The sequence below is a fragment of the Pithys albifrons genome, chromosome 7 (assembly GCF_047495875.1).
Source record: "Pithys albifrons albifrons isolate INPA30051 chromosome 7, PitAlb_v1, whole genome shotgun sequence".
Classification (NCBI taxonomy): Eukaryota; Metazoa; Chordata; class Aves; order Passeriformes; family Thamnophilidae; genus Pithys; species Pithys albifrons.
Genome location: NC_092464.1, coordinates 32,412,279 through 32,435,107, shown reverse-complemented (window position 1 = coordinate 32,435,107; position 22,829 = coordinate 32,412,279). Strand labels below are relative to the sequence as shown.

At 38.9% G+C, this 22,829-nt stretch overlaps 1 protein-coding gene across 3 annotated transcripts in view; it reads left to right on the top strand.

The window, feature by feature from the left end:
* RAPGEF5 (Rap guanine nucleotide exchange factor 5) overlaps positions 1–22,829 on the top strand; it is a 157,824-nt gene that overhangs the window by 30,186 nt on the left and 104,809 nt on the right. For all 3 annotated transcript variants that reach the window (XM_071560904.1, XM_071560903.1, XM_071560902.1), the window contains 4 exons: positions 52–173; positions 1,506–1,674; positions 5,580–5,646; positions 13,377–13,425. In XM_071560904.1, coding sequence (XP_071417005.1) covers positions 52–173; positions 1,506–1,674; positions 5,580–5,646; positions 13,377–13,425 — 407 coding nt within the window. The remainder of the gene's footprint in view (positions 1–51; positions 174–1,505; positions 1,675–5,579; positions 5,647–13,376; positions 13,426–22,829) is intronic.

Sequence of the window (22,829 nt, the reverse complement as noted above, 5' to 3'; positions counted from 1 at the left end):
AACATTTTAATATTACTGTAGTGTAAGAAGTGATGTTTTGCTTCTTTTCAGGAAAAGCTGTGTTGGCTCAGAACTGGTAGACTGGCTTTTGGAGCAGTGCCCTTTTGTTAAGAGCAGATCTACAGCAGTTGGAGTGTGGCAGCTTCTTCTGGATATGGGTATTATATTATCAGGTCAGTCTTAACAGTACTTCTACCGTGAGGAAGGATATCCATTTCTCCTGATTAGCACAAGGCTTGTGTTTTTAATAGAAGGAGGGAAAGAAAAAAAGCACAATTTGATCCAATTTTCATGCCTGCTCTTTATTTTACTCTCTTTTTGGTAGACTTATGTCTGTGACCTTTCCTTTTATAAATACCAGAGATTAATCTCTTCAGCAATTACCTTACTTTTGCTTTTGCAGATGTAATTACCTACTACCAAATTGCAGACTTGCAGTGTGCATGTCTTTTCCAGATCTTTTTTTTCCTTCTCTGCAAGTTACTTTAGGTTTTTCACAAAACAGCAGTTGTTCAGTCACTGCAGATCATGGTTTCACCAGATGAATTCTCTAGCTGTTAATGACTTTCCTCTCTATTTTCCATAATTTTAGATTAGAATGGATTGAGAGAGGATCCAGCTCCTTGAGATGGTGGTGAGGCCAGGTTCTACCCTGCTGTCTCCACCTTCTCTACCAAAATGAGCGATTTGGTCCAGCTAACGTGGTTGGTGATAACTACACTGGTAACCAGTCTCTGGAAATTTGATGCTTACTTTGAGGTTGGGTCTACTTAGGTAGCTCAACTCAGACCATACCCCACCCTGGGGTGTGTGCTAGGCATTAACCTCTTGTGAAACAGTGAAGTGTTATGGAAGATTTCTGCATATGTATACTGACAGTGTACTTAAAGGTTTTCTTCAACTACACTGACAGTATGTCTGGTCATGCAGCCTCAACAAGGGCTGAATTACTCATATCAGAAACTTATACTTTTGGCTTTGGACTCTGTCCTTTGTTCCCAATTCAATCCCATTTTTCCCAGGGATTATGACTGGTGCATCATTTTACCCTTGTCTAGTCTACAAATGCAGTATCCCTGAATTCAAGGAGAACCTGGGATAATGATGGGCTGCATCCCCATCATTGAACTTTGTTTACTCCTGTATGACATTAGCAAGAACAGTTTAGAAACCAATGGAAATCAAGACTCAGAAGTCTAATAAGAGGAAGGCTTTTATCCCCAAATTCTGAACTGATTCTAAAATTGATTAAATAGTCAGCAGTCTTAATACTTGAATTTCAGGAGCTTGGAGATCTTCAAATTGAGGCTTTAGAGCTGTCCTGTTTGGATGTACTGCGTTAATATGAGAGGGCAGGACTGTTTCTATGATGAATTTTCAATCCTTTTGACCTGTGTGGTGGTGCAACTCAGTATTAAAGTCAAGTGCAATACAGAATGTGGTGTAGATGTGAAATCTTTACATGGTGAAGGTTTCAAGGGTATCTAATGTTATTTTTCTAACAGTGGACAGACAACTCTATTTTCAAGACACTCATGCTTTCTACCAGTTCTCAGCGGATGAATGTAACTACCTTTTCTGTGAATTTGAGAAAGAGGAAGAATGGAAAAATGGAGTAAAGCTTCTGCTTCAACTACTACCACTGTCTACCCACAGGATTGACATGTGTAACCTGTAAGTGTGCATATACAACTTTTTGCAGCTTTTGCTGACTATTTTATAAGTTATATCAACACTTTACCCCCAAATTACCTTGCAAGTGAGCCAGCTTCAAAATCTTTAAATTCAACCCCACCAAGGGAGTTGGCAAGTTTTGTAGAGATATGCTTTCCATCTGAGATTAGTTTGTGTAGATAAATGAAAGCACTTGACTTGGTGGTGGCCTCCTCTTACATTTGGAGGTTTGGCTTCAATTTGGCAGCAGGCATGCTGTGGAACTGAGTGCCTAGCAGATCAAGTGCTCCTGTGATCTGTCAGGATCAGCTTTCAGAAGGATAGAGTAGATGGGTGGAAATGCAGTATCTTCAGTCATTTGATTTTAGTTTTCTACAGCATGTTTGTGAGAGATCTGTAGTCTCATGTTATTACTCCTTTTTGTGAATATGCCTTTTAAGATTTTTGCTTCCTGTATGTCACCTCTGTCACCTGACTGTTGGATGCTATCATACACTCTGTGCTGATATGACTGTGCTCTAACGTTGCCTATTTAGAGCAGCTACAACGAAATCATACCTGTTTGTGCCACAGGGAAAGGCCAAAATAAAGGGAAAGGGTGTTACTGAGAGCTCTGGAGGCTTGTGACCCTTCATACCTGAGCAAATCTTCAGGGGCAGGCCTGGACAGACAAGCTGGATTAAATTCTTTCATTGTTCCTGGCATGATGAATCCTCAAACCCAGTATTTATACTGTGGAGAACTATTACTCTAGCAGTACTAGGATTTATTCTCTTTAATGATGAAGACAAAACTTTTTTCTGTAAGTACATCCCTTCTTTACATATTAGGTTTTAAAAATATATTCTCTCAAATGAATGTCCAACATAAACATTCTAAAAGAGCACAAAGGCCCTGTAAGCTGTCTTAAACCCAGATTCTTAAATTGGTTGTGCTGTGCTGATAGAGAAATTACTGAGATTTTTCTCTGAATGTCTCAGGACAGAAACTTGATTCCCTCCCATGTTGCTGACTGTCCTCACCAATCAGTTTATGAGTGGAGCTTCCCATGAAAATGCCTTTACTTAGTTGGCTTGAGTGAGTGTAGACAAGTGGAAAGAAACCCAATTTGGCTAGAGCAGGGGAATGAATATAATCTTCAAAGCAGATGGTTCATATGAAAGAAAACCTTTGACTATTTTTGCAAATAGAAATTCTTGTCTTCCAGTCAACTCTGTTGCTAAACAATTTGTCTGTCCCGTAAATATCAGGGCAATTTCATCTTGAATTCAGTGGGAATTGAGCTTTTCCTCATTATCAGTGCAAATCAGGCCACTTGTCATAGTTCAAGATTATTCATACAAGTGCTTCAAATCAAAAAGATGGACCACATAGGTCATATTGATGTGTTATGTGAAGGATGTTGGATAGGAAAATGGATTGAAGACTTCTTGGGTTTGAGTTTACAGTCTGCTTTGCAGTTTTATCCTTTCACTGCAACTGTCATTTCCAGTGGAGGATAATCCCTGTCACATGAATTGAACAATTATTCATTAATGTACCATTCCAGTTCCTTCCTTCTCCCATTATTCAAATTTCAGTTGAAGCTGAATTTCTTTTGGGAATGTTTTCACTGAAGAATTGTTTTCTGGAGGTTTTACCTGTCAGATTGTGAAGGTGCTTTTGAAAAAATATATATTGAAGGAACTGAATTTTAAATATTGGTATAGTTTTGAGAGAGCGTGATATTAAAGGGAAAGGAGGCTTTTCCAGGTTCAAAATTCTTCATGCTTGGTGCAAATATGATACTACAAAAACAGTGTGAAAGGAAATAGGTGTGATGAGGTGTTTGTTATCTCACCAGATTAAATGAACCCATATACTTCATTTCATGAAGAAAGGCCAATTCTGAAAACTCTTCCCTGAAGTGAGAGCTTGTCTTTTCTCAAATATATAACCCATTTTGCGTATCATTAGAAGTATATGTGGGTTTTTTTGTAATTTGATATTTTTGTACTCCTTTTTGTGTCCTAACCATTCTCATAATCTGTATTGACAGTATTCTGCATGTACATAGGGATAGAGAAATTCTTACTTTATTAATTAGATTCCCTGCTTTTGATGAAATCAGAAGTGACTGCTTGTTTGTACACCAGAAGGCAACACTGGATGTCTCTTGGTGGTCCTAGAGGCCAGATGATCTGTGTCTCCTTTGCAGCTGGTGGGCAGCAGCCTTGCCTTGCCTGGACTGCTGGCTGGATCTCTGAAGTACCATGGTTCTGCTCTCCCAGAAGGAGTCTGTAGACCTGAGTAGGCAGCAGCTCTGGAGACTTCCTTTAGCAGCTGTTCTGAAAACCTTATTAAATAAACATGGCTCAGGTTTGACTTGCTGTACAGTGTTTTTGATGGATTTATATTTGTTTTTGGTCAGTTTTAGTGGTGTTACCAAATAAAGCTGTAGTAAGCTCTACAATATAAACAGTGTTCTGAAGTCTGAGATATACTTAAGATTCCTGAATAAGACCTCCCTCTTACCTGTTGACCTTGGCAAATTCCCTGTATTCAATGTAACATTGCTGAGAATCCATAATGGAAAATAAGTCAGGATATAGCAGATTTTCAGCATCTCACACTAATCTGGAGGCTAATGTTGTTATGCATATTCCACAGGACTGAGACCCTGTAAATGTTAAATGAGATGAGACTTATGCAGAGGCCTCTTGGGGTCATTAAATACCTGATATTAATCATAGTGGATTCTACCTGAGTAGAAAAGAAGTGAATACTGCAACAGTCTGGGAACAAAAAATCTGTATTGAAGCTGTGTCATGGACTTCCTTACAACCTTGAGTGATCACTTAGGCTCTTATCCAATGCCTCCTGAATTCTTTTCCTATTACGGCAATGGTGTTGTATCAGGTGTTTAATTCTTGTACGTTTCTATTTCCTTCCTTGTAAATGGCGATATTTGTAGCAACACCTAATTCTCAGAACCACTGATACACTCAATGAAATAATTTACATTTTATTAATTTCAGAAAAGTAATCATTCTTAAAAATCATTTTTTAAAATGCAAAGTCTTTTATTTCCTTCCATAGCAATAACCTATATTTACACCTACATTGATGTCTTCTGATTTTCAATAAAGCTCTAAAAGGTTCACAGATGTTTTAGTGATGGGAGTTAGACTATTTTAAATTGAAACACAGTCCTATCCTGTACAGTCCACAGCAGCTTCTGTGGGGCTTTTTCCATGTGGGCCAGACTTCTGGGATGGTTTCTAGCAGGGTTCTTCCTGTGCTGCCCCTCTTTTGCAAAGATTCATTAGTTCGCTCTGTCTTGTGAGTAACTGTCAAGACAATCTAATAGTGTTCTCAGCCATTGCTTTAGTTTGACAATTTATGACTTCTTAAATATATTATTTTCACTTTCAGTTATTTTTTCTGAATATCAAACTTCACATGTTATAGTTATTTTCATGTTGTCTGTTTTCATCTGCATAAGCCTACATTCCATAGGTGCTGCTCCACATCTTAGCAAAGCTGGGTGACGGGCAGATGGGAAAGTCTTTGCTCTGTTGTTAGGCTATGTTTTTAGCAAAGCAAAATACGCAGTCGAATAAGCAAGTCTGATCTACAGGGTCTTGCATTCTTCAGTTATTCTTCATATTTTTGTATGTGAAGAATTCTCTCACTGCTTTACATTGGCCCGATCAAAGGAGTTCTTGACAGCAAGGGACAAAGGGTATACTCTGTCGTTACTGACATGATTAATTATGGTCATATTGCAATCACCATTTTGATGTGGAATCTCAAAGGCCCTTTTACATTACTGCCTGTGGCTACATAGTTCCTTACTTTCCAGGAATCAAAAGATGTCGAAACAGAATGAAAGAAATAATAAAATCTTATTTTTATTTTTTAAGGCCTGATCAAAAAATAGAAGATACGGCAGAAACCAATGCTGAAATTCTTGCTCGTCTCACTTCTGCGGTAAGGTCATTGCATCAAAGTTTTCACTGATCATGTTTGAAATATTGTCATGTTTTGGTTCTCTTCAAATTAAAGACTTAGTCTTGGTGAACTGATGTTTGTAAATGCAGACTAATTTTTTAGTCTCTGAAAAGCAGAAGCTTTACTGAGGTCTTAGTCTGCAATTCCAAAGCTTTTTTAAAATCAATCCAAGTAAGGATTGCTGCAGCCTGCTCTCTTGTAATACATGCTGTTCATGGCCCAGGAGATAACAGTTTGGAGGAGCATGATTTCTGTGCCACGTGCTTTACACTCAGACCCTCTTGGTCAACTGTACATCAGTGTGAAGAAAATGATGGGAAGGGAGACTAAGGGAGAGAGAGAGAGCTTCAGCAGCCCTGGTGCAGTTTGTCATAAACTTATGAGGAGACCTATCTGAGTATCTGTTTTTTCAACTATGTTTAGCCTCAGTAAACTTCACCATAACAAACAACAATTTGTCCTGGGTGTGCCAGAATTTGGTACATCTTGTTTATCTTTTTGTAAGGTCATTGTTCTAAGATGCAGACAGACAGGACATCAGAAAGTTAGGCTAGATGCACTCACTTCAGTGAAATCTGTATGATTTCAGAGTGCACCCTCAGCAAGTTTGCAGGTGATGCAAAATTCTGAGGAATGGTTGGGTCACCATCCCTGGAGGCATTTCAAAGATGTGTTGATGAGGCACTTAAGGACATGGTTTAGTGGTGGACTTGGCAGTGTTGGTTAATGGTTCGACTCTGTGATCTTACAGGTCTTTTCCAACATAAATATTTCTATGATTCTATTGTGCTGCTATTTAGAAGGACCTTGACAGTCTGAAGAGCTGGGCCAACAAAATTCTCAGGAAAATCAACAAAGGGCAATGCCATATCCTGCATCTGGGAGCAGTAACCTCAAGCTTCTATACAGACTAGGGGCTGACTGAAAAGCAGACTTGCAGAAATGGAGTGTGGGTCCTGGTGGACAGCATGTTGAACCAGAAATAAGCCCTTGTGGCAGAGAAAGCAAGTGCCTCCTGGGAAGCGTTAATAATAGTGTTATCCTTAGGCTAAGGGAGGTGATTGTTCCCATGTACTCATGACTGAGAACTGGGCGTGGAGCTTGGAGAACAGGTGGCCATGGAAGGATGTTCAAATACCTGATGGAAGGGAATAAAGAAGATGAAACCCGGCTCTTCTCAGTGACATCTTGTGTCAGGAGTGGCACAAACACAAAATAAATTCTAGTTATATATAGGAAAAAAAACTTACTGTGAGGGTGATCAAACAGTAGAATAGGTTACAGGAGAGTGGTAGTGGAGTCTCCATCCTTTATCCTTGGAAATGTTCAGAACTCAAGTGGTTGCAGTCCTGAGCAACTTGCTCTGTCTGACCCTGGTTTTGAGTAGAGGTTTGGATGAGATGATGTCCAGAGGTGCTTTCTTACACCAACCCTTTTGTGATTATATGGTTCTGTCAACATCACATGCAAATAATGGTGTCAGCAAAACATGGAATTAGCATTAGTTCTCTTTTGGGAACATGAGAAAGTACAGAGAGGAAAGTGAAGCAAGCTGGGTGAAATTGTTATGAAAAAAACATTAGGACAAGAGCTATTTTAAGAAAAATAAGTGAAGTACTATCTTGAAATTGCTGAAAAATGGAAGAGAGGGAAAATTTCTGTTATATTTTTTAAAGACAAATGTCTTTTCAAAAGACATTTTGTAATGTGTTTGAAAAGCCAGTAGTTCTGTATGCTCAACCTTATGCATGAAGAATTTAAAATGTATAACACAAGAAACGGTTTTAATTTTTAAATTAAAAAAAAAATTCTGTATTCAAACTCCTTGTTTTCTTTACCTTTTGTTCTTAACTGGAAATGAAAGGTGAACTCAGAAACCCAGTATCTCCTATTTTTATTTGCATAGAAATCAAAAATAGAAAAACACTGAATACCTTCTTCAAAGTTATATCTTTTAAAAACCTCAAAATCTGCCAACTGTATAAAACACTACCAATATCTCTCAAAAGTTTTGCCTCTCAAAAATAAAGTAATGGAGATTTGGTCAGTTAAAAAAAAAGGAAGCAGTCAACAAAACAGAGTAACTTTCTGAGTTTACAAGCTAGATCTAACTGCTGCTGGATACACTTAAATAACATGCATATCCTTAAACATGTTATTGACAGTGAATTCAGAGTGTTTCACATCTAGCTTACAAGATCAAACCTTTGAACTACATCCTGAATCATTCCAGCAGTAGGGCACAAGGACAGGATTTTTTTAAAGGAACCATTTTTTTACTGTAGCTAACTAGCTAAAGACAAATTAGGCAGTTGCATCTCCAGATGGCCTGAGACCCATCTATTGCCATGGTGATGTCAAGAAGTCTGATCTGTTCTCATGCTTTTTCTGATTTTCCACAGAACTTTGAGGGCTCTCTATAATGATTTTCTAGTCCACCTCTGGAGAAAAGGCACAAGACCAGAACAGAATCCTTCAAATATTAACATCTGTATATGAACTTTTCTCTTTCATTACTTAAGAATATTGCTTTTTCTCTCTGTATGGAAGATGTGGATTGAAAATACTCACTTCAGTTTACACCGTTCAATAGAGGGCTGAACACCCCAGTACCCAGATGGGTTTTTTTTTTTTTGTTGTTGTTGTTGTTCCCTTCTCCCCCCCCCCCCCCCCCCCCCCAGCAGCTTCAGAATTTATATTGGAAAAAAAATAGTCCCATAGGCAGGTGCTGGAAACCAAAAGTGAAAACATGACTGAAAATGTGTTCACACTGGCTTTTTGGGTCACTGAATATTTATGTACTTCTTCCTTGAAGAATTCATAATTCAGAATCCTTTTCATGATACTCCCCATACCAGTATTTCAAAAATGGGCAAAAGACCCCAAACCTCTACTTCCTGCCCAACACTAAAGCAGTCTGAGATTACAGTTGTCTTTGGAGGTTTGGAGGTTCAAATCTCACTACTGTCTCTTCGGTTTTTCTTTTTGCTTTGCTTGAAATAAAACATTCTTCTCAGGTCAGAAGAAAGTTTCTGTGTCAGCTTTTCTTTGGGGGGATTTAAAGTCCCAAGTCTTCAAACCTAAACTGATTGTGAAGATCCAGCCCAAGCAACACTGGAGAAATCTGTGCCAAAAAGATAAATCACTTCTTTTAACCCATTAAATTATATGCTTATAGCATAAGCTCTATTACAGTGAGGCATTGACCATCAAACTTAAATTGTAAAGGCAGCTGACATGCAGGCAGTGCAAAGTGCCCTTGGAAATAAATTTGCATCACAGAATCTTTTTGGTCATGAATTTTTAAGAAAATGCAATGATTACTTGTGGGTTTAAAAAGACATTCCAGAGCTGTCATGTATCCCATGTCATGATGTCCCAAAGAGCAGCTTCTTATTCAATATTTTGTCTGCTAAAACCACAGTATGGTGGGATAACTATGAGTGTTTCCACTGCAAAGCTTTTACCTTACCTTGTGATGAAACAAAAGAATATCAGGATGTTAACGCAGTGTATCTGGAAAAGTTTTCTGGTGCTTTAAGGCATCAGCCAATACCACTTTTATTTATATTACATCAAACTATTGTAACTTGAGATGTAAAAATGTGAACTAGACGCTTCTTGTTTTTCAAACCCCTGCTGTTTGGAGACTTCTGTTGCAGGATTTCATTTTGAAATTCTGTAAGGATTGGCACTTTGTCTCTAGATCTGAAGTCCTGTTTAGCACATGTCAATTTAGAATACTGTTTCACAAAAGACTACTATAGGCAGAAAAAGTAAAGGTGGTATGCACTGTCTGCTAGATGTGCAACGATGCTTACAATGATAATATGATTAGATTCATGGATACAAGAAGAGCAGTAGTTGTGATTTACTTTTCAAAAATCTCTTCCTCTATTCATTGAAGACATGATTTACTAGGTAAATATATCTTTTGTATTTAATCATGCAGAGGTATACCTGGGTACAACTCTGTATGCACATTCTTTCTTGTTCAGATTGCAAAAAGAAAATTAGTTGAAATGTGGTAACATGTCAGCAACACACTCAAAATGTTCTCTTTCAGACTTTCATAATATTTATGTAAATACTGTGTGGTAAGCTGGCCATTAAACTGAATCAGTTTTGACCTCTTCAATGACTATTTAAATAGTGTTAGCTTTTTAGTGACAAACTGTATGTATAAACCAAGATTTTAAAAATTAATATCTCAGTATGGTAGGCATAGCTCTTATTTGAATGTATATTTTACTTTGAGTCTGTATTATTGTCTTCAATGTGATGTGCAACTATTGATTTTTCAAACAGGCAGTAACTGAAATCCTGTTAGGAAGAAGTATGATAATGTGTAGCATGTGTGCAGTGAAGAATGAATGTTGTACATGGATTTCCATTTGTGATGATGCATAGTAATTGCATGTCCAGCAGAGATGTCAAGTGCATTTATGCTAAAATAGACCAAAGCATATAGATTATGAAATCTAGGGACATCAATCAAATCCAGAAGGATGCTCAGCTGTACCAATTCTTTGTGACTGGAATCAAGGTCCTGTGACCCACCAGAGTCACCAGTCTGTTGCCTAAAATCAAGGAAAAAACTTCTGAGACAATATTAGTATAGGTAGAGAGCAGTTCTTAATGAAAGCTTTCAGGTGCACAAAGTACATAGGTGCACAACCAGTATAGGGTTCTTACAAGCTCTGCCAGGGGAAATTTAAGTTGGATATCAGAAAAAAATTCTTTACAGAGAGTAATCAGGCATTGGAATGGCCTGCCCAGAGAGGTGGTGGATTCACCATGCCTGGAGATTTTTAAACTGAGATTGGACGTGGCACTGAGTGCCATGATCTAGTAAATGGACTGGAGTTGGACCAGGGGTTGGACTTGATGATCTCGGAGGTCTTTTCCAACCCAATCAATTCTATGAGTCTATGATTCCACTACCTAATTATCATATCTAATGGGTACATCCAACCTGAGAACCTTTTGCCCCTGGTACTACCCTCAGAACTGCCCCGCTGGAGTCCCTTTTTCTGGGCTTTATATCTTGGTTTGAGTACAATATGTCTTTCTTATTCTGGTCCAGGTGCATGTGTCCCAAACACATTGTCCTTGTTCCAATCTTGTCTGTTGAAAAGATTATTAAACAGAATTCAGGCATGTGGCACAAACAGTGAGAAACTGTTAGAAACTGTTAGCTGCTACCTTGTGAAAGAAACTATATAGCTGTATAAAAATCTACCAATATATAAAAACCCTAAGGCATCACTATGAGAGGAAGCTTAGATCATCAGGATAAAGCAACATTTGCTTAATAGTAGCACTAGAGAAACATACTTTTCTCCTGCTTTAACAGAAGGGTTTTGCTGAGGTTGAGTAATATGCCAGCTGCATTCCTGGCACACATCAAAGACTAAGTTACATTACTTAGCATAGGCAAGATAGAGAAAAACAGCCCTTTAACTGCCTGTGGTTTCAGCACTGTCTTTCAAACTTGAAAAGTGCCACCTTATAAGTAAAAGTAATACTGCAAATGTAACTGCAGGATGCCACAATGCTGCCTTTTCTTCACACTCATGGAGAGATTTGCATTTTTTAATTGTTTGATTGGGTTAAATGATGCATTTACTATTGTTGCAGATTGTAGTGTCTCCTTAAAGCTCATCTTGGGATAATGTATTTATTAAATGCCAAAAGATAAAGATGAGGCTTCAACGCACTGTTTCTTACTGTCAGTAACCTGTGAGACTAGAGCAGAATCGAGGCATCAACGCTGGTATCTTCTGCTGAGCTTAATGAAGGGAGAGGGTCTGAGCAATGTAGCCACGAAGAGTTGTGGTGGTGCTATTCAGAAGCAACTTGGGCTTTTACTGAAAATCCCACTCTAATTCTGGATAGCTTGTATATATTATTACCAGAGTATAGTAATTGCTGCATCCACAGAAGAACTGTTCATTCCCATTTTACTTGAAGTTTATGCTTACATTAGCCGTGATTAACATTTCTCCAGACGTGGGAATGAGTGTACAGGAAGGAAGGAAGGGATGGTAATACTGCCAGCTTGCACAATTGTGCTGCAAACAGGATGACATTTAAGAAAACCAGGGCACTGATTTCGTATTTTCCTGCTTGGAGTGGCAGAAAACTCTGGCCCTCTCAGTAGGAAAGCATCAAGGAGTATAAAAGATCCTTGTACCTTGCAAGGGCAGCAAAAAAATTCTCCTTGGTCCTTTCCCACAAGGGAAGGAAGGATGCAAGCAGCGGAAGGATGTGGCCTCTGGTATGACTGCCCTCTGCCACACATAGGGTGTACTGCTGAGTGGCTGTTGAATATGTGATCAGTGGGTGCTGGAGTTAACATTGTACTGAGATTCCCTGACTGTTTTTGTCTGTCATTCTGCTCAAACCAATATAAGGTTAACTATATTTCTTCCACCTTTTCAAACGTTTCTTCAGAATCATGAGAGTGAGACAATTGTTAGAAATAGTATTACCTTGAGGATCCCTTGTGGACTTTGTACCTTATTCTGATCAAACCACAGGTCTAGTGAATGATGCTTGAAATTTTACACGCTCTCAGAAATTGAATTTCAAAACTTCCGCTGCTGAATAGCCTTGAGCTTTGCATAGGTCTGTTAGACAAGATAACTAGTATGCAGTGCTGAAGACTTTATATAGAGAGGTCTGACAATCCCTACAAAAATAATCGGAATGTCCCATTTATTTATTTATTGAGGTTTTTTAATACTAAAGACAGTCTTGGAAAACTTTTGGAAATTGGAAGAAGATGGGAGGTGTTCAAAAGAGTCTGAGAGTGTGTATGAGGCAGAGGAGGGTAACAATTGAGGTGTATGCAGGAGAGAGTGTCTGGAATGCTGTAGGCAAGTGCAAGCAGCTGCAGTGGGACAGATGATGGTGGCAAAGAAGTTTGAAACATAACAATAATGTGTAGAAAAATTATAGAAAAATAAACTATGTAAGAAGGAATAGACCTATGCAGAAAAGTGGATGTAGAATTAAGCTGGCTAAAGAGGCAGTAGCTGATCTTACAGATACTATAAGAAAAATATGAAGAATGCAAAGACAAGAGGGTGAGGAACAGAGCTAGCTAGCATAGCAGCATTGTGTCATCACAGGCCAATGACATAGCCTGTAAAACTGAAAGTCAGAGTGCTCTGACTTCTGTATGTTCATCTCCAGTGAAATTTTGGTCCTGAAACACTCAGCTATGCTATTAGGAGAGGTTGTTTCCTCCTGAAAGATCCAATATATACAAGATCAATTATATACATGAATCTCAGACAAACCCCAGCATGAAGTCACCATTAAATCCAGCATTACAGTGTGCTCATCAGAGGCAAAACAAATAGGGAACAAGGAAAGGGAGAAGCTTCAAGTGTGTACTCATGTAACAAATATGCTGTGCGAATAAATTACAGGTCATGGTACTGAATTGCCCATTTCCTAAGAAATGTGTGGTATTTACATTAAATTAGTGTAAAAAAAGAAGTTGTCATAGAATGATCAGATTAAAAGGAAATAGATTTGCTAGGAAAATTGACTGTAATGTCAAAACTAGATACCTGCATAATTCCACATGCAGTTGACAGCTCCAACAAATTGATAGCTGGTATTTTACCAGCGTTGCACTTTGTTTTGCTTGATTGTGCTAGGAACTATAACCATCCATTCTTTTCCTGGTATTTCAGGTACAGAGAGAACTGGCTGCTGTCATTGCCTTGAAAGCAAGAAAGTCAGGTGAGTCAGGTTAGACTTCAGAGGGGGTTTGTAATGCTGTTCCCATTTGTCATTTATTGAAGTACTTGAATTTTCATTGCTGTCTTATTAACATGGGGAAGCAAAGACAGAGATGGAGAATTTGTGTGTATAGCACAATGCAATTACAGCCAAGCTTCTCTTCCTTTAGCTCATCACATTAATAACCTAGCTAATAAAATCACTGTTTTGTGATAAAATCATGTGAATCTGAACTGGGGTCACTTTCTGACCAAAATCACTATTTTCTCTGGGCTTGCACTTTATTAGAGAAGCTGACGTCTTTGAGTTTCATTGAAGACAAATAATTTGATAAGTTCCCCCCCCCCCCTTTTTTTTAAATAGCTGAGTACCTCATGCTATCGTCTTTTCTTTTTATCTGTATTTTTCCTGCCCATCCATGTGTTTTTCTTTATGCTAAAGCAAAAGGACAGCTTCATGCACAAAGGTATTCTTTCTTCTCTATTTATCTGTATGGCCATAAAGGCAAGTCTTTGTGATCAGGGCAAAAGGAAAGGTAAATGGATAATTGAAAGTCTCAGATGGTAAAAACATTTACAGCAAATGCTGCTGTTACACTGCAAAGGCATGGAAATATGTGGTAATCTCAGCTCTGCCAGGGTTTGATTGCACAGACAATTCAAAGGTGGTATCTGTGTTGCTGAACTGGACTTGGAAGCAAGGGAGCTGTGTTTTCCAGACACTGCATGAGAACTAACATGTTGGCCAGACTTGACTCTATACAGGGTTAAATCTCTGTTGTCTTCATATATAGTGCAGTTAATCTGCAGCAAGTTTAATGTATTTCCAGAATAAAAGAGAAGTGGAGTTGCCTTAAATTATTAGCAGGTTCCCAAAGCCACTGAGGTCTTTGAGAGCATTTTCATTGAGCATCTCTTGTGATTTTCAGTGATTTTTCTAGAAACCAAGATCATGGTTCTTGCACTTCTTGAGCTTTTTTTTTAACCTGTTAATAATACGGCATCATAATATCTGTATCTGTTTATCTGTGGGTTACAAGTACAGCATAAAATTCATTACACACAACACATGTACAGCACACAATATGGTATTTTAAATTGGAGGCATCAAGAAGATGTGGCAGGTGTATCTGCAAATATTTTCTTGTGAAAATGTAAGTATTACAAAAGTATTCCAGACACAGTTTGATGCATTTTCATCTGAAAATAGAGGTACCCATAGGTTACATCCACAGTCATCTGTAGATGTAAATCTGCAGAAAATGATCACAAATGTAGGTGTGAATTCAGACCTGAATTGCTTCTGTGTAGCAGCTTTGCCTCTGAAACTGTAGTACTTTATGATGTTAACACCGCTCAGCTAATTGCTATTACCTCATATCACCCCAGTCCCATCTGACTTATAATGGCTGAACATGGAAATCCTTCTGCCCTGGATGAGTGCAGAAAAAAATAGGCTATTTTAAAGGAGGGCAGGAGGGCTCAAGGTAATCTTTTCATTTACTGTCAAATGGTTCAAGAGTATGGTGCCATGTGCTTTTTACGTACTGGTTATACAGGTGTAAGAAATTGCCCTGCTTCTCAGCAGTTGTGTCAGAAAAAATGATTACTGCTACTAGCAATAGAGAAAACACTTTTCCCCAAAAGAATTGTTTTTGTGAATTAGCGTCTCATTTCCTTTTGGTGGATTGATACATAAATGGTTGTTTTGCTAGAAAATGGGCTGAGGTTGGATTAGGAATTAGGTGCAGGAGATGAAAATGGGAAAGGAGGATATCTCTTGGAGTCTCCTTTTATATTAGTGGAATTACAACTTATATTGAGCAGGTGAAAATATTTTAGTTAAAAATCACAGCCCTAAATAAACAAAGTTCCCTATAGACCTTGCAGTGCTGTCCAGCCTTTCCTAAAACATTAATATAAACACTTTATCTAGTTAGATCTGAACAATAGATATCTCTTTAGTCAGTTTAACTAGTGCATTCTTGTTGTTGAAATTTGCATTTCTTTGTGCCTCATCTTGGATGACTGTAAAAAAGGAGTACCTGATCAGGCATAACTGTAAGGCCTAATTTAAGTTAATGCCTTTAGTACAGTATGTGCAGTGTAAATTAGGTTGATTATGCTTATTTTATTGCTGATGGTTAAATTTACAATGTAGCAGTTACTGTTAGCAACCAATCTGTGGTATGCTGCGCCTAGTGAAGTGAAGCATATTTCAGAGAACGTACTTTTGGAGCCCTTTCAAAGATACTGTTCCTTTAACCCTCTTCAAGACTCCATATAATTCTGGGAAATAGGGCCCCAAAGATCAGACAGTTTATTTTGGCATGAAAAGAGTGGAACATGGCTAGTGGGCCAGCTGCTCTAGGCAGCTTCCAGGCTGGTGTGAATAGCATGGGTGCTTGGCTCATCCACCCTGGAATTCATGGGTGGGGAGGGCAGGTGACAGGCATGGTCATAATCTGCTGACTGGAACCTGGCTGCAGTGGATAATGGGTTAATTAACTAAAAGCTTTTCTAGAGACCAGGAGCCCAAAACTCAAAGCTGTTGTGCAGTGGTTTGGTGGTTTTTAAATTGCAGCATTTGAAAATATTTCCTCTAGATAGCTGGTTAGCACTACCCATAGGAACAGGGAGAAAAAAAAAGGTATTTTTGCTTCATGCAAAGACTCTGCAATTTGCTCCTGAATTACTTTAATTTCTGGGTATTGTGCTAGAAAAACTGTCTGGAGCTTTTGTCTTACTTGTCTAGGACTGCTGTAGTAATCACAATGTTACATTGTATGGAAAGTGCTATCTATACCTGCACACAAACACCACAGCTGCTGTTGCACGAGAGCAAGAGGTTCCAAATAGGAAGGTTTGCTATGTTTGTGGGGCAGGGTGGGGTGGGGTGGGGTGGTAATATTGCCTCTTGTTACCTGAGTGAAAGGTTGGGTTTGTTACCTAGTATATGTATATGAAACATACTAATTACAAGTATTACTGCTCTGGCTGTTTCAGGGATTTAGGCACTGTATCTACTGAGAAAAAGCTTTGAAAACCAAGGTAGAGACCTGAGCTTACTGTGGGGTAGGACAGAGTATCAAATTCTTGCTAGTATAGAATCTGACTTGATGGAGAATGTCAGCTACCAGAAAATAAAAAGCCAGCAGGGTACAGGATAGAATGCCTTAAAGCCCCAAGAGGCATTCTTCTGTTTTTAGTGTGGGGTAGAAGAATAGGAGAAACTAATAAAGCTGACAGATGTTGAAGGAAAAATGAGGAACCTGAAAAATTAAAAACTTCTGTGCTGTGAAAAAAGCTTAGTTTTCGTATTCCATATGCGTACTGCAAGTATACCACTCCTATAGCAAGACTGACAGAGAGGTACTTGAGAGCTCTCCTGCAGAGGGAGCTCAGCATTTTTACCTTCTTTTCAAATAAAACTGAAACAGAGTAAAATAAAGGTCTGTATTTCAGAAGCTTTGATGGACCTCAGTAACACTGTTGACTTGAAAGCACATTTATATTTCATTAGAATAAAACTCTCATGATAAAGGTGACCTAAGAGGGGGAAATGAGTTTGTGCACTTCTCTGTATCTTATAAAAATGCATTGAAATTATTCTTGCCTAAACTTAGAAATAAATAGATTAAATGCTGTCTTCTGTGGTTTGGTGAAAGGTCTTGGGGAAGCAAGTAACTGGAGCAGAAGGGAACTTTTGTCTTTAATTGCAGGCACTTGGCATTAAATTGTTGTGTTTATTCATACCTTGCTGGCTTCTTATGGCTTCTGCAAATGAGCTGAAACACAGCAGAAATGCAGGCTCTTGTCTAAAGGTTTCCAGGGGTTGGCATTTATCTCAATTTCTTGTCATGGCTCATGATGTGTTTCTTATGCATTAGAGATGATAGCTAAAACAAGGATAAAAAGCATCAAATAGCCTAAGGCTGGAGGCTGTAGTTGGTAGCAAAGCTACATGGGTACATCTGAACTATCAAAACCTGTCAGGTAGATGCTTTGTACTGGTGTTAATCCCATCCACAAACAAGATGCTGAGTATTTCTGTGCATAAACCTATCTGCACCCTATGGCATCACCCAGCAAATCCCTTTATGCCTGAAGGAATTTCCTTAACTTTATTTGTGCAAAGGATAAATTGATAAAAGCATGGCTCTGGTCTTTGTTTTTATGAATACAGGGGCTAATAAAGATAATAACTAAGTATGGATGAGGTAGGAAGAGGGTCACTGCAGCTTCTCCCCAGACATTGTAGCAGCAGGGTTCTGGGTGCTTTTTCCTCCCACTGCAAAGGGCAGGGCAGCCACAAAAGCGCTAGTGCTTGTGTATTTTTTTGGTCCCTCTCAGGAATGATATTCGTTTCTGCTACATAATTAGTTACATTTTAGTCATGCCATTCTTGAATTGACAATTTGATTGATTTTTTTAATGGGTCATTTATATTTTATTTATAATAAGATGGTTTTTATAGTGTAATAACTTCATATTTGAGATCTTCTGGATTGCCTCCACTATATTCTGACATATATAAATATGCATATCCACCCTTCCCCTTTTCTCTTCTATTGCTTCTGTCAGAACCTAACTGCCTATACAATTTGCTTAGTATTTTTATTTTAGTGCAGACGATTCAATATGAAGCAGTCACTGGGGCTTGAGCTTTGCTTGAGCAAGCTGTGAACAGCTATTCCTTTTCCCAGCCACTACACCACCTCTACAGCACAGGTGTCAGAGCTGATTGCGTGACACGACTCAAACACACTCCAGGCAATGTCAGCCCGGTTAAACACATGAGAACAGTCAGGCTGGGTCAGGTTAAAACTCCATCCAGCTACAATCCTAAGGTGAGTGATGAGTAGCGGATGCTTAAAGTAGAGAAACAGAGCAACTACAAATGGTCCTTCTGATTTACACACTCAGCATCTACCAGCCTGTGATAGAGGGATTTTGCTGTACCCATGCCGCTGTGTGAGGTAGCCCTTGCTGGACCTTTTCTCCATTAATTTATCAAATTGTTTTTTCAGCCTCCTTATACTCCTGACCTTCATCATCTCTTATGGCAGCAAGTACTGCAATTCACATGTGTAGTATGTGAAGGCATATTTTTCTTTTTTGTTTCAAACACATTTTCTTCATAACTGTTACTCTGTTGTGATATAGCTATTTGGTGACAGAAAGTGGTGAATAATCCATTCCCTGTTCATCATCATACTCTTCAGGATTTTGTCTACATCTGTCATACCCCTGTGTGTTGTGTCATTTTCAGGCTATATCAGTAGTCATTTCTCATACCAAATCTAGTCCATTAAATCTGAATCTATTATTATTATTTTTGCAATGGGTAGCTAGAGTAGCATACAGTATAGCAACAGCATGTACTAGAGTTGAGACAAAGTGACTGTGGCAGCTTCTTATCAGGGTGGGGAGGCAGAGGGATGTGGGAAGGAGCCCAGTAAGACCCTTTTGACAGTATTAAACTGTTTTGTCATCTTAGTTAACTCAGGAAACTGCATCTTTCAGCCCATTTCCCCAAGTAGCATAGATACTTGTGAGATTCTTTATTCCTCAATAATTAGGAAAAACTGGCATTTGGTGCTATCTGAATGTCCTATGTTATGTAATTTGTTTTATTTACTTGTAGAAGTGTTGTTACATAGGAAATGGGAATCATTGCAAATTTGGGTTGGATTTGTACACATAGTTGAAAAATAAGTTTACAAATACATGATCAAAGGTTATTTAAGAATGGAACAGTTCAGCATTGTGTTTAAATTTCAGACATATTACGTATCATTGAACTTGCAGGTTTATGAACAAGCAGATTTACAATATTTCTTACTCAAGTAAGACCTTATTTTGTTACAACTTCCAATTTCTCCAAGCATCCACTTGTTTAAAGCAAGGATCAGAAATGCACTAGCAAAATGTGTGAAATGAGAGTTCTTCTGCAAGTGACTATAATAGCATTCATCCTGCAGAAATCGCCACTCAAAATGAAGGTGCAGGAGTGTCATGCTTCTGTTAGGTCACAGTAACCATGTCTTTACTTTTCCTCTGCCTGTTGAAATGTGGTCCAAAATAAAAACTTCTTCTGAAAACGTAGCTAGTAATATTTTAAAAGTTACACTGTGCTTTAAGGATTTCATATCTTGAAGTAAGGGTGGTAATGTTGGTTTTTTCATCCTGGAGAAGAGGAGACTGAGGAAAGACCTCATTGCAGCCTTCAACACCCTCATGAGGGGAAACGGAAGAGCAAGTACCAATCTCTTCACTCTTGTGACCAGTGACAGCAGTTGAGGGAATGGCGTGAAGCTGAGTCAGGGAAGATTTAGACTGGATATCAAGAAAAGGTTTTTCACCCAGAGAGTGATTGAACACTGAAACAGGCTCCTTAGGGAAGTGGTCACACCACTAAAACTGTCCTAGATTTCAAGAAGCATTTGGTCAATGCTCTCAGACACATGGTGGTGATTCAAGGGTTGTCTTGCTCAGGGTTGGAGTTAGAGTTGATGATCCCGATAGGTCCCTTCCAAATCAGCATATTCTATGATTCTATAATTCTAATAACACTGGCATCTTCAAGCAATCCTTTTAAAACATTTTAGGCCTTATTGAAGGGAATCCCTACCCCTAGGGACCAATGTCTTGTTGCATCACATGGGATCAAGCCCACCAAGAAAATGATAGCACTTCAAAAGGGCAGGATCAGACCCCTTCTAGCCCTGGGAAGTGGTGCTCCTTTATATTGGCTGGTCAGGAACCCTGGCACATACACAGATCTTTGCTGTACTGTGGTTAAATCCATGACCACCTGCTTTACGTCCACTCTGGGCAATGTTAAGCGTGGGAAGTGCCCTGGACAGCATCAGTGGAAGGACTACACAGTAATACTTGACAGCCTTTGTGTATTCAATAGCTGATATAAAGCAGAATGGACTCTGAGTCTCGAAAAAAAGGAGAAAAGAGTTCTCTCATGGGAATTATGATGAGAGAGATTTTGGCAGTTTATGGTTTTGTTTTTGCAGTTGTTGTAGAACTTTGTGTGCAGTTTTTTCTGTGTGATCTATAAGGTACTGGCATAGAAGAAATGAGCAGTGCAGAATAGCTGCCTAGGTGTAAGATATTTTGCGCATATGCAAAAAGAGATAGTAGGGTCAGAAAGACAGCAGTTGAGCAAAAAAACCCAAAAAAACCACAAACACCTAAAAACCCCCAAACAACCCCCAGGTGAATGTTTTGTTTACTAGGGTTTTTTGAGCAGCATTTACAGGGAGCATTTACTGTCAGCTTCCTTTCCTACCACACTGCCTTTGCTCTGTTTAGATTGCAGATTCCTACATTTGCTGTTATCTATTCCTTTTGAGAAACTCTGCAATGAGAGGAAATGTTTTTGCATCATTTTTGGCCGTCCTGTTTCCTATTTGAGAACTGAGAAATGGCTTATAGCACTAAGACCCTTGAGAACCTATTTTTCTGCATGGCAACTAGAAGAGCATAATGAGTATCCTCGGTGCAAATTCAATATTAGTTCTACACCTAAGGTCAAGCAGAAGTTAATGACCATTCTTTACATATGGAAATTAGTTATGAGACCAACATTACATTTCATACTTCTGTAATTGTAAAATAAAGTGCTGGAGTAATTTATGTTAAATTGATTTAAACTACAAAGCATAAATAGCATAGGTTCCCAGACTAGTGTTTGAGAGAAGATGTCACCATTGTCACTTGTGCAATAGTTCATTCACTGATTGCACCTTCATTCCATCCCATGCTTGATGCTTGCTGTACTTTTTTAGATACAAAGGTGCTGAGCAATGCTGTAAGTCAGAGTCTGTCTTTAATAATTTTTGCATTCTCTTTGTTTCTTTAATTAGCTGATTTACTCAGCTGATTGCACAGCTGTCTGGGCAACACCCCCCCAGGGGTCTGCCAACTGTTTCAGAGATATTCAGCGTACCCAGTGAAGGGAAATCTGTATGATAATTTGCATATATATAAGCAGAAATAGTTGGAAGGAATTAGAAAGCTCAAAGGCAATATTTGTATTGCTAATAAAGGGAAACATGTAAAGGATAGCTTAAAAAGCTTCCTCTTTTCAGTAGTTTGTGGGAAAAGATTACAATTTCATGGTAAATAAGGAATCAATTCTCAGTTGTAGGGTTTTGTTCCTGGGATTATTGCTGTCTCTTATATGCAGCTTTTGGGGATTTCAGAGATACTCAGTGCTTTTCAGTTTTTCCCCTTTAATTTTGAAACAGAACTTGGAAAATACAGGAGCATGCCTGAGGACATGGTCTGGTCTGAAAAGGTCCCCAAATCTGAGGTTTGCAAAGCATTTACTGGCTGCTTATCTTCCTTTTCATTGCTCAGCACTACTGTGTTATGTAGCCTGGAGGCTCTGGCTTTTAGTTTCCCCAGTGATGTCAGTATGAACTATTCATTTTTTTCCACTCTGATAAATTAATAAGCATCAGCAAACATTATAACACTCAAACAGCTCAGAGCTGCCATAGTAACCAGTCTCTAGAGTTTGCTGTATATCCTTCATGAGGAATAAGAAGGGATACCACAAAACAAAAAACAAACAAAACCCCAGAACCCAAATACAAACCGAAAAAACAAACCAGAAGAGAAACACGACTCTCAAAAAATTCGGGAGGTAAGAAGAATGCTAGAAGTTGTGAGCTTCCCAGCAGCTGACAATAAATCAGCTGGTGCAGGCTGCTGGCAATTCTGGAGCCTTTCCCGGGGGAATATTCTTGCAGATTTCTGAGGTCTTTTCAACAGTGTTGGTTTGACAGGGACAAAACAGAAAACCCGGGTATAATCATCCAGCAGGGATTAGGCAATGAAGATCTGTTGCCTTGTCAAATAATCAAAATTCTTGTGTTCAGAAGTAGGCTCTTTACCACTTCCAAGGTGGTATGTGTTTCTTATCTGTAGAGGGCATGTAGGTACCTTTTACTTATTGGCTAGAAAAAAGAGATTCGTATATGAATTCTGATCATGGAGTACTGAGAGGATTGAAGTCTTACAAAGGGCAGAGTGGTTTGATGCTGTAGGATGTTAGCAGGCTAAAGTACAACACTAAATAATAAATTAACATCCTCACTTGAAATGAAGAAGCATCACTCAGAACAGGAGTGATGTAGCCTAAGTGGTGACCAAGCTTTGTATGGCGAGCAGAGCTACCTCTGGAGCAGCTTTGGGTACAGTGAAGTCCCCATTCAGCCTGTGCAGCCCCAGGTGAGCCTCGCAGTGTTTGTACTGCTCGGATCTCGAACTGCTGCAAAGGCCATGCCTGAGGATTTGCAACAGGCTAAACAAGTTCGGTCTTAGGAGCTGCTTAAGGCAGTGCAGAGACAAACTGCGTGACTGCCAGGCGTGATTTATAGG